General features: G+C 45.7%; 1 protein-coding gene across 8 annotated transcripts in view; it reads right to left on the bottom strand.

Annotated features, from left to right (window-relative positions):
• LOC110462776 (basement membrane-specific heparan sulfate proteoglycan core protein-like) overlaps positions 1 to 12,873 on the bottom strand; it is a 182,914-nt gene that overhangs the window by 86,758 nt on the left and 83,283 nt on the right. For all 8 annotated transcript variants that reach the window (XM_021516932.1, XM_021516938.1, XM_021516937.1 and 5 more), the window contains 5 exons: positions 9,484 to 9,597; positions 9,015 to 9,140; positions 1,439 to 1,561; positions 776 to 900; positions 255 to 533 (listed from right to left, as the gene is read on the bottom strand). In XM_021516932.1, the coding sequence (XP_021372607.1) occupies positions 255 to 533; positions 776 to 900; positions 1,439 to 1,561; positions 9,015 to 9,140; positions 9,484 to 9,597 (767 nt within the window). The remainder of the gene's footprint in view (positions 1 to 254; positions 534 to 775; positions 901 to 1,438; positions 1,562 to 9,014; positions 9,141 to 9,483; positions 9,598 to 12,873) is intronic.

Consider the following 12,873-nt stretch of genomic DNA (forward strand, 5'->3'; position numbering starts at 1 on the left):
AGAAGTGGTAAACCAGTGTATGTTGGTTTCTATTGACACACACTGAGGCAATGTGTGAATGATTTTTCCCAGTTGGCGTCAAGAGTTTTTTTTTCTAAATCACCCGGAAAGGTGCATGAATACCATATTTAGAATGCTTTCATACAATGAATCAATCACTAAATTGAGTAAAAACCACATCATCGATGCTGTTTGGACAATGGGGTAGGTTCATATATCACAGCATTCCCCCTACAGTGCTTATAGGTACCCACCTGACTACCCCTTGTCCAAACAATAGGGAACCTTGCATCAGAGGATGAACAGTCAAACACAGCTGTCTCCCCTTCATTAAGAATAAGCTGGCTCTGTCGGATGGTGAGGGTCACAGTGAAGTCTGGGAACTGATCACGAGGAGTGACGTTTAGGGTAGTGGAGGCAGGTGTAATTCCGGTGACGTTGGCCGCACTACAGAGGTAGCTTCCGGCATTAGACAGCTCCACAAATGGAATTATCAACCGACCATTCTGGTTTTGCGATTGATTTGGCATTTCCTGAAAAAAGTATTAATAGAATATAAGAGAAGTTTATCCCATGAAAGAAAAGCACCAAATTCAGCACAGATTCACACAGATTAACACAGTGTCATGAGAGAACTGGTATAGACATAGCCTGTTGTGCAATCTTAATCATTTACCATCTTGAATAAAAAAAAAAAGCAATATTATTTACAACAATATGACAGTATAGACCAAGGAAGATCTAGCTGTGTAAAATAAACTGTAACATCTATTACCCCTAATGGTCTCGTCCATGTCAGCTCCACACCCACGTTACCCTCGGCAACACACTCCAGTTCAGCCACTCCCCCTTCTTCCACTGTCACTGTTGGACTTAGAGAAGTAATGGTGACCAAAGGACCTACAACAATTAAAATCAACCTCTTATCCACCACCTACAGATACTGATACTGTGTTTGTCATTAGGTGAATCATTTCACTCACCAAAACCATCACCGGAGCTAACTCCCCTTCCTACTGGGGGAGATTCTTTATACTCAAAATTAAATAAATTATGTGTATTAACCCCTTGGAGATAAAAAAATGCTTTAAAATGACATATTTTGAGTTGGTTTTGCATATGAAATCATCAGATCTTAGAATATAGGAATAGTTTAGAAAATTCACTGGTTGAAAATACTAAATTCAAGGGTCATATATTGGGAGCCTCCCTCCTAAATAGTGAGAGATGGCAAGAATGAGGTAGACATAATGGAAAGTGGTCACTCTAAGTGTTAAGTCACTTTAAGTGTTAATTCACTATAGATGTACAGTCACTCTCAGTGTTAAGTTACTATAGGTGTTAAGTCCCTACATAGAGGTGGTCACAATAGACAGGATATCACTATAGACAGTTGGTCAATGCAGAAAGGTAGACACTAAAGTCAGATTTGACTTACCACAGATAGTGAAGCTTTCATCAGAACCGTCAATACAGTTACGGACATTGTTACATAGAGTAGCAGTAGACACACATTCGCCACTGGTACACTCAAACTCATCAGCGTCAGGACACCGTGGAGCTGAAAATACATAATTACTGACATTAGTCCAATACACTTTTAAGTTAACCGTTTCATCCCTACACAACTTTAGTAGACTCTCCCATGCATTGATCTGGATGAGTTCATTATGGTCTACAGTGGTGAAAGGATTAATAAAAAATGAGAAATAAAGAACATATGATATTTATTTATTCGACTGTAACTCTTTGAAGTGATAAAAATAAGAAATAGTCCCAAACAGACTGAAACTCTTCTTTGTTGGCGATACAATTGTATTCATGGAAATGTTACTGATGCACTGGGTTTTGACTGTTAATACTATCTATACACTCACAGCCCACTTTGGTAGATTTACAAAGTGGCGATGCAGAGCATTTGTAAATATATGAAATTAACTCATTCACCCCTGAAGACACATTCTAACTCTTCCAATTCAAAGGTTGGAATGGTGTACGTACTATGAAACTTCAGAAGTGAATGAGTTAAGCTCCAACTTGCACATAGTTTGAGGAAGACTCATAATTATCTGACCTCCACAATTTCATTTCTATTTCAAAATACGTTACCACAGTCATTATAATGCATATTCCAACCTTACTTGGCTCTTTACATACGTAAATAAAGAATTTTTCCCCCCATGGGGAACCCCTGGGAAACCCACCAATCAGACGGCAGTATTCACGCACGTGATTTAAGACACGAAGCCATGCTTCCCACTTCATAATTCCTTCAGCCGGCCGTGTTTACGGACGTGTTTTGGTGTCTACGGGTTCCAACTACAACAGGCGTTGTTTGTACCCATACATTTACGTATCCTTTATAACTAGTTAACTTTATTTTGTTTTAATTAAGCTTTTTGCTTTGTTTTGCGCCGTTTTGCGACCAGGCTCCGGCCACGTGTTCGCGTTTTTGACGGTTTGTTTACGTTGAGATGGAGACTCCTCCTTCTCAAAGGCGCTGTCCTGGGGGTCATTTTTTTGAGGCTTCCGACCCCCACCCTTACTGTCCTGGCTGTCGGTCTTGCTCTCTGGAGCAGCCGTGTGAAATTTGCCGTGCCTGGCAGCCGACTCCTACCGGTGGTTCTCCCCGCCCGCGAGGGCGTGCAGGTAAGTCGGGTAGGAGGGGCGGTAGGGGTGGGGCGAGGGCTAAAGCTAGGCCTAAGCCCTCGGAGAGCACCAGCGGAATTCCGACCTCTGTCGAGTCTTCCCTGGGGTTCGTGTCGGCGGTTTCGACCCGTACCGGGGCCGCTGGGAAACAATTTGTTTCTTTGGACCCGCACCTTTCTCTCACCCCGCCTTCCGTTTTGTCGGTCGACGTGGGTGAGGGTTTGGGCTCTGTCCCGGTCACCACGGTGACTAGGGGACAGGGGGGCGGCCTTCTCTCCCAATTTGTGGTGGGAGGGCAGGTGGCCCAACATTCCCTTGGGAATATTAAACAGGCCAGCCATGTTGTGTCAGCGGATGCTTCTGTTGGTGGCCTCCTGCCGGTCCGCTCCACTCCTGAGGGTGTTGGTGTTGTCGGAGACCGGCCCCCGGCAGTTTTGTCTGCTCCCGGGGTTCCTTGCATCCCTGATGTAGCCCCTGGCGTGGTGATGGCGTCTAGCACGCCGTCCACCACTGTGCAGCATTTGCTGCCCGGTCCGGTGGTTAGTGATGCTTCGGCCTCGCTAGCCTCGGCTGGATTTTACGGTGGTGTGAGCACTGGTGTAAAAACCTATGCTTCCAGCTCTATCCCTTGTGCCTCCTCCCCAGGTTTTCCTATGGTAGGTGCCAGCGCAGCTGCGTTTGGTTTTGCCGGTGCACGCTGCTCCCCTGGTGGGGCTTGTTTTACTGGCCCTACAGGTTTTGGCCCTGCTGTAGGTCAGTCTGGGTGGAGTTGGTCAGGTCAGCCAGGTGTGGCTTATGGCGGCGGGTGTGTAGGTGGCCCTAGGTTCCCTACCCCGCCCCCCCAAACCGGTCCTGCCTCCGGTTTCGGGCATCAGGTTGGTGGCTCTGTTCCAGGGTCCTCCCTGGTTTATCCCACCTATTTGCAGGGTGGGAATGGAGCTCATTGGGGTCAACAGGCTCCTTTTTATGCTCCGCCCCAACCACCGACCGCCTATGGGCAGTCTTGGGGTTTCTCCCAGCAGGGGGCTTTTCCAGCCGCTCCCCCTCCACCCCAGGGTGGTATGGGTTTCCAGCCTGGATATGCCCCCCCCGCCTTCTTGCCTGCGGCGATGGGGCCCCCCCTCCATCCGCCACCGAGCCGTTCGCGCAAGCGTTCGCGCTCCCGGCCAGCTTCTGCTGCCGGTTCAGTCAGGCAGAGACCGCGTGATGCTAGGGCTGCTGGTCGTGCTGCGTTGGCTCGAGCTCCTATTTTGGAATTTGAGTCTACCAGTAACTTCCGCTGTCCGGTGTCAACTCCTACCTTACAGCAGGTTCCAGGGTCTTGTGGTCCTGCTCCTGCTGTTCCTCAGGGACTATCGATTGCCCCGATAGTTCCCTCGGGTAGGTCACGTTCTCTTTCCCCTCCTCGCACCCCTCCCCGGAGGGCGACGTTGATGGAGGTGGATTCGGCGGGTGCCTCTCCTAGTGATGAGAGGGACGTTCTTCGGGGCTCTCCTGGTTGCTCCAATTTTACGGAGACTCGGGATGAGGATAGAGTCGGCGAGTTTACTGACTCTGATTTAGAGTCGTTGGATTCGTCTGGGTTGGACTCAGAAGGCCCTTCTGATGTGTCCCAATCCCGGCCCCGAGATGCTGATCCGGTGCCTCCAGAGGTTTCGGCTTCATTTCGCACTTTACGTGCAGAAGTTATGAAGCTTCTGGGGGACGGGGTTTGCCCACGCCCTTCCACGGATTCGGCCGTCCCGGAGCGCACTTCGCTCCTTCAGAGCATGTTGCCTCCCCTAGCATCTGCCTCCTCGGCCTCTGCTAGGTCTCTTGCGGAGGGACGAGGCGTGGCTTCGTCCCTCGCTCAGGTCAACGCTTTATTAAAGCAGAAGGTGAGCAAGGCTCGCAAGCCTTTTTCCCTCTCGGCTTTACAGGTCGTGGTTGCGGACATCGCAGATTTAGCTGCAGATACGTACCGCATCCACGACCCAGTCTTGGCCCCTAATTCTGTTTCCCTTGAGAGGGATCTGGATAAGTGGCCGGGACGCTGTGTTGACCAGGTTGTGATGGGGCCTAGGGAGCACTCTAAGTTGGAGCGTCTCCTTAGGCTGGCTCTCCATGTTCTGTCCTACGCAGACTGGTTTACTTCTGCGTTGCTGGCTGCGAGCTGCAAGTCGGTGGAGCAGCTCCCCAGCAAGGTTGGACTGATGGAGCGCCTCAGCCAGGCAATTTGCAAGGCACATCTTGATGCGATGGCCTTACTGTCGGCTGCCATGTCACACCTTGTTGTTGCCCGCCGGTTGTCGGTCCTTTCTGGACTGCCAGTCGGCGATTCCTATCGGGCTACCCTTTTGGAGGCTCCCTTGACTGGCGAGGATTTGTTTGGCGGGGTCCTTCCCTCAGTGCAATCTGAGATGAGGTTGGACCCGTTTGCATCTGAGGATGCACGCCACAATTCCGCAGGCAAGGGCGCTAGCAGGAAGAGGCAGGCTTCTGGCTCCTCCAGGCGTAGGAGGAAGAGGGCAAAGACGACTGCTTTTCAGCAGCAGTCTGCCCCTCCGACTTCCGCTCCGGCAGAACGTCGGAAATCTTCCTTCCGCGGTAGGGGTTCCCATAGGGGTCGAGGCAAAGGCAAAGTTTCCAGAGGTAGGAAGGGTTCCTGACTCTTCCTTGCCCTTGCAAACTCCTTGTCCACTGTCTGTGGCCGCTCCCACGTCCTTGGGCGCGGGAGGCTCCGCCGAGGTGGTTTGGGAAGGGCTAGATTGGCCCCTTCCGGACTTGCCAGTAGGCGGTCGGCTGTCCCATTTCGTTCCTCAGTGGAAAGAAATCACTTCAGACAGTTGGGCCCTAGGGGTTGTGTCCAAGGGTCTCTGCATCCCGCTTCTTCGGGATCCACCTCTGGCGCGAGAGCCTATCTTTTTCCCTTCTCCTTCCGATCCGGGAAAGGTGGAGGCTCTCAGGTCAGAGGTTCAAGCCATGATCGCGAAGGGCGCGATCGAAGAACTTTCACGGGACCAGTGGTCTCCAGGGTTTTACTCCCGGGTCTTCCTCGTGAAGAAGAAGTCCGGTGCCTGGAGGCCTATTATCGACCTCAGTACGTTCAACACGTATGTCGATTCCCCGCACTTCCAGATGGAAACGCCACGGCGCATCATTGCGTCAGTGCGTCCAGGGATGTGGGCTACGTCCATCGATCTGAAGGATGCTTACTTTCACATCCCGGTCAGGAGGTCGGCCAGGAAGTTCCTCAGGTTCACTTTCGAGCAGAAGGTTTACCAGTTTCGCGCTATGCCCTTCGGCCTCACTACGGCCCCCTTGGTTTTCACCAAGTTGTTGCAGGTAGTAGTGGGGCACCTCCACAGTCTCGGGGTAGATGCACACATCTACTTCGACGACTCCCTGTTGCTCCAAGTGGATCCAGTTATCCTGTCCCGGAGCACGAGGTCGGTTCTGGGCGTTCTGTGCCGCCTAGGGTTCATCCCTTCCAGGGAGAAGTCGGAGGTTCTCCCCTCTCAAGATTTTGTTTTCCTCGGTTATCGGTTCAGAACCGATCTGGGGTTTGTCCTTCCACCAGTGTCCAAGTTCGAGAAGGCCTCTCTGTTGGTCTCCGTTCTGGTCGGTGTGGAGCGAATTCAGGTCCGATGGTTCCTTCGGTTCCTCGGTTACCTGAATTCATTGGCGGATGTGGTTCCCTTGGGTCGGCTTCACATCCGTCCGCTCCAGCTGTTCCTTCTGTCAGTTTGGTCTCCGGCGTCTCGACAGTGGGATGTGTACATTCCTCTGCCGGAGTCGGTGAAGGAATCAGCTCGTTGGTGGACTCTCAAGAGCAATGTCTTGGCAGGAGTTCCTCTGGTTCGGGCATCTCCTGCTATGACCCTTTACACCGACGCGTCCATGACCGGTTGGGGTGCATACCTTTCCGGTCAGACGTCGGCGGGGGTGTGGTCAGGGGAACAGCTTTCAGAACACATCAATGTTCTGGAAATGCGTGCTGTTCTGTTGGCCCTTCGGGGTCTTCGACCCTCCCTGCAGGGCAAGGCCATTTGTCTGGCTACAGACAACTCCACTGTGGTGGCTTATCTGCAGCGCCAGGGGGGCACCCGTTCCCCGGCTCTGTGTGCTTTATCCACCCAGGTCCTGTTGCTGTGTCAGGAGATCAGTCTCGATCTCACGGTGAGGCACCTTCCAGGTCGTCTGAATGTTCTGGCCGACACTCTGTCTCGGTCTCGGAGCCCGGTTCTCACCGAATGGACCCTCAAGCGTTCGGTGTTCCGGTCTCTTTGCCTGGTTTGGGACAGACCCCATGTGGATCTGTTCGCCACGGCCCTGAACTTTCGACTCCCTACATTTGTGTCTCCGGTTCCAGACCCTATGGCCATGGCGGTGGATGCTCTATCCCAGGACTGGTCGGGAATGTACGCGTATGCGTTTCCTCCCTTCAATCTGGTGGGCAGGGTGTTGGAAAAGATCCTTCTACACCCTTGTACTGTGTTGCTGGTTGCACCGCTCTGGCCTCGACAACCTTGGTTTCCTCTGTTGCTTCGGCTGTCGGTGGACTTCCCACGCAGCATCCCACCCCTGTGGGATCTGCTGTCTCAACCGAGGTCCCGACAGTTCTACTCGGGACCGGAACGGCTCCACCTTCACGGTTGGATGCTATCTCGGGAAGGCTCACTCAGACGGGCTTTTCTCGAGAAGTTGCAACTCGCATCGCAGGATCACTTAGACCTTCGTCTTCCGCCGTCTACCAATCTCGATGGTCCGCATTCGGTGATTGGTGTGTCGGACGGTCGATTGATCCAGTCTCTGCCTCTGTTCCCGTTGTAGCTGACTTTCTTTTGTCTCTGTTCAGGGACAAAGGTCTGTCTCCGGGAACTATTGCAGGCTATCGTTCAGCCATTGCTAGTGTGCTGGCTTTCTATGGTAGCAAGTCAGTGGGCTCGGACGCTTCATTGTCGGCTCTCATTAGGGGCTTCTACATTGAGAAGCCTCGTTCACGGCAATTGGTCCCTAGGTGGAATTTAGCACTTGTGCTAGATTCCTTGTTAAGGGCGCCATTCGAGCCCCTCCAGTCGACAGATCGGAAGTTTCTTACTTTCAAGACTGTGTTCTTGATAGCCTTTGCTTCCGGTCGCCGCAGAAGCGAGATTCATGCTTTCAGCAGATCTTCTTCTTGCCTTCGTTTTTCGGCTGGCCATTCTTCGGTCTCGGTGACCACTGATCCCTCCTTTTTAGCTAAGAACCAGGTTCCCGGTTTCACCCCAGGGCTTGTGGTTATCCCTTCTTTGGCTTCAACTCTGGATGGGGATTGTCCTGATCGCCTGCTCTGCCCAGTTCGGGCCTTGCGTTACTACTTGGCCAGAACAGAGGGGGGGGCGGGACACTCGTCTCGGCTGTTCCAGTCTCTCCAGCCCGGTCGCTCTGATATCTCTGCAGCGACCATCTCACGCTGGATTGTTCAGACTGTTCGAGCTGCGTATGAGTCGGCAGGGGATCAGTCCTTGCGGGTGTCAGGGGTTAGGGCTCATGAGGTTCGCGCTTTAGCTACTTCGTGGGCCTTATTTAATGGTTCTTCTTACGCTGAGGTCATGACAGCTGCTGTTTGGAGGGGTCATTCTACGTTTACGGAGTTCTATCTCCGATCTTTGTCGGGACAGTCTGACGGATTGTATTCTTTGGGCCCTCTTGTGGCTGCCCAGTCCGTTGTCTGTCCTCCCTCTTCTTTTGCATAAGCCTCATTATGTCTTCTCCGCGTGATCCGGAACGCTGGTCGTAATCAGGCTTTGTGTCACAAAAGGAAAGGGTATTTTGAATTTTTCCTCCGGGGGTATGGGTCCTATTGTTGGAACCCTTCATCGCTCCACGGAGACACCACTGCGGTAAGTCGAATTCGCATTATAATGACTGTGGTAACGTATTTTGAAATAGAATTGAGGTTTCTCTTGTGAAACCAATTTCTATTATAAATACTTACCACAGTCATTAGGTGAGTTCCCTCCCAGCCTCCCCTTGTCTCCTTGGCTCTCACTTTTTTGGGCTTTGGAATTATGAAGTGGGAAGCATGGCTTCGTGTCTTAAATCACGTGCGTGAATACTGCCGTCTGATTGGTGGGTTTCCCAGGGGTTCCCCATGGGGGGAAAAATTCTTTATTTACGTATGTAAAGAGCCAAGTAAGGTTGGAATATGCATTATAATGACTGTGGTAAGTATTTATAATAGAAATTGGTTTCACAAGAGAAACCTCAAATTTAAACAGATACATATCTATTGTTCTTTTTACATATATCCTTGGGAACAGGTCATTTAAAGCACCATTGGGAAACTATGTGTTCATTAAAAGTTCAGTAAAATACACACAGAGAAACAAGTATATACAAACTTCCGCATTTTTCAGGTGTTTCATCTGATCTGTCAGCACAATCTACAACGCCATCGCATAAAGCGTCCGGTTTAACACAGCTGTTGTCATCACACTTGTGTTGACCCTCCGGACAGAATACCTCAGCTGTAAAAAGTTATATAATCAAGGTCACTCAAAGTAGGTTATTCAAAGTCACAGTGACTTAGTGATATTAATAATGTACCAAGGCCAGAAAAACATGTAAAAATTTACCTCTAAAATATCAAATGTTTTTGTTCATAACAGAGTTTTGAACCATAAATATATAAATCACACATAAAATCTACATGATATTCCTGGTTATTAGTACATTAAATATCCTTAACTTTGACAATGAATTTTTACAGGGCTGGTATAAGGTGGGTGGAAGGAAGGGAAAATTACTTGCTTGTACAATCAATCAGCATAGGACTGATAATAGGTAGGGGGGGAAGGGGAGATAACTTACGGGTACAATTTGTCTCATCGGAGTTGTCATTACAGTCCTGGTAGCCATCACATTCGTACTCCTTGGGGACACACTCGCCATTTTTACACTTGAACTGGTTAGCCTGGCAGGAGGCTGGAAAAATACAGGTAGCTACAGGTAATATACAGGTAAATTGTAATAAACAGGTTATAACTATAAACTATAAAATTCAAGTAACGTGAAACCTGAATTTTTGGCCTGTCAAATTTCATCCTCTGGACTTTTAAAACATCCAATGTTGGATTCACCAATTGCATTCGTATCAGCACTTACAACATACATAATGTGTTCATGGTGGTTGAAATATTGCTCTTTTGTTTGAAGCTGAATAGGGGGAAATTATAACGGGGGACAGAGGGTATGTAAATGTTCCGTTACAGTCTCTATACAGGCATTTAGATGTGTTTTTGATACATATAAGACTGATCATTAGACTCTAAACAACAAGTTTTCAACATTTCAAAAATAGACTGAAAAGCAGACTCTAAACAAAAACATCAGATTTTTCATTACATGAATTTGATATCTCCCACAAGAGATCTCAGGTCTCAATACTTAATCTCTATAAGAAGTAAAAATATCTATGCTTGTCTAAATATGTAGACGTTTTTGTATGTGTACTATCACTAGGAAAAGCATTCTTGATAGCCTGTGTTTAAATAATCCACATCTAATACATGTAGCTGTTAATCAATAATCAAATGTATACAAGATTAATACAAAATAAGTGCTATCATTCTATAAACACTTTGATACATTTTTCAGTAACATTTGACAAAAGATTTTTCTTCAAAAACATGATACCTGCATTAAGAAAGTTTACAATTAACAAGGCCATAAGCTGTTTTGACCTTATAAGATTAAAAACATTAACAGCAAAGTTTTGTACAAATTACTGCATCAACATGGGACAATGAAAGCCTATCTGCAAATATACAAAAATTGAAACTGGTGATGCTCATTTTGATTATTTTTTTCATATTAATGAAATTTAAAATAAATTACACAGAAAGATTTGTATTTCCTGGCAAAAAATCATGTAAGAAAATAAAGCACACAATATTTCTATTCTGCAAAACAAACAGTTTATAACAGGTCAATGTAAATATCAAAACCAATATTTTCTTTAATTAAATTATTAAAAATTAAAAAATATTAACTGTTTCTAATAAGCAATATATTGTATTTAAAAAGGTAGATTCAAATACTAGAGCAGAAAGTGGTTCTTCCCTACAAAACAAAAACGATACAATTCTTTAAGAGTACAGAATATAACAGAATAACAGCAGAATTCATTGACAGACATGCAGTTACATGAGGAATGAATTAAGAATTGTATAGTTACATGTGCATGAAATATCACTTTGTAGCAACAAAATATAGTAATAACATTTACATCAAAATAAAATGACAAAACATTATGTATATTGCTAGCAAAAGCCAAGAAAAATGTTAAATATTAAATCAAAACATTAAAGCAAATTAACAAATTCATTACTATTAAATCTTATTTAAGTTGATGATAGGAAACACTACAAGTCAAAGGCTTATAATATATGTATATATATGCTCCCCTCCCTGTTTACAGTACAAACAAGAACTGTAAGACAAATGTTAACTTTAATACATATGATATGATTTTTTAACTATACCAGGTTGCAATAAAAATGGAATAAAAACTTTTTAAACCCTACGTATCACATAAAACCACCATGTCTAATTTAAAAAGAGGGGACTTTTGGATTTCAAAATTAAGCACTTTACCCCCATGGACTATTTTTAGTTACAGTGACCTTGACCTTACACAATTTTCAAACCCTTATTGCACATCTACACATCACATTGTACATGTATTACCATGTCAAGTTAAAAAAAAAAAAATGAGACTTTTGGATTCCAAGATAAGGACTGTAGCCCCAATGGTCTATTTTTAGTAACCTTGACCTTGATCTTAGACAAATTTTAAATCCCTATATCACATCTACATTTCACTGTGTATATCCATGTCAAATTTCAAAAAGATTTGTCTTTTGGATTTTGAGATAATCTCCGAAAATGAAAGTGTGGAAAGACAGACAGACAGAAACCTTGATTACTACAGGACACCTGCATCTCTGAGGATGGGCCTTAATAGGACAGCAACACAAATTGCAATGACTGTTAAAATGACAGTATAACAATGACAGACACGTTGAATATGCACAAATACAATGAAGTTGGTTAAGTCAACAGAGTTTTAAGAAAAGTTGGACTGAGAGTAACGGAAAATTAAGTGTCTGGACAGAAGTCTGACTATAAAAAGAAAGATGAACAGACAAGTTAATTTCAGAAAATCTTGACTAATTTATTCACAGAGAGCCTACGAATACTACTAAATGTTTCTGTTATCATTTTCTGATTAGTAAGCAATCTGTTCCTGTCATGCTTTATGCTATCACAAATTCCAACATGTCAGTGGCGTTACACTGCACTCATCTCTTATCATACATGCACAAGCAACACTCTTACAAAACCTGATGATGATGGTCTGCCATGGGGGAACCAGAAAACCATAATGAGGCAACACCTCTGATCATATGACAAGCATATTCACAAGAAAGGAGTAGCTTTTCAGCATTTGATTATCCAGATCATGTTGTCTTCTTAATCCAGTAAATACACATGTCACTACATTTGACATGGGAAAATAGGCAAATTCAAAATATATTTTTAAATTATGGCCGAATATGTAATTCTGGATTGAAAAATGTATGAAAAAAAATCAATTTTTGCCTATTGCTCCACGGTTTATTATTTTCTTCCCACATTTTCTCACTTCATTATATATCCCAAAATAAGCATGCACATATATTGATTATTTCTTAAACAAAATTACACCCTCTATCAACATGACTTTCGAGGAAGACACAGCTCTGCAGGTGTCAACCGATTTTGTCAAAAGTAATTTCACTGTATTCATGCATTAACTCATTCACCCCTGAGACACATTTGAACTCTTTCAATTCAAAGGATGGAATAGTTCATTATGAAATTTCAGGGGTGAATGAGTTAATCGTACACTTTCCTTTGTAGATGTATGATATCTTCCAATCAGAAAAAGCAATATATGTATAGCATGACAGCAGTTAATCACACCTTATCAATTAGCATAATGCAATGTTATCTTTTCCTGAATAGCAAATGCACTGGTAAGTTGAGTAAAAAAAAAGCAGCATGTCTTTCATGAGAGCAAGCAATGCATTTATCCCATCGTATAATGCAATGTACTTTCCATATCAGCAAGCGTATGTGTTTGTCCAATCAGAAAAGGCAATACATATCAGCAAGCAGATGGTAAGTGTCCAATCAAAACTCAGGTGCTTTATATTC

The sequence above is a fragment of the Mizuhopecten yessoensis genome, unplaced genomic scaffold (genome assembly GCF_002113885.1).
Source record: "Mizuhopecten yessoensis strain PY_sf001 unplaced genomic scaffold, ASM211388v2 scaffold10829, whole genome shotgun sequence".
NCBI classification, from domain to species: Eukaryota; Metazoa; Mollusca; class Bivalvia; order Pectinida; family Pectinidae; genus Mizuhopecten; species Mizuhopecten yessoensis.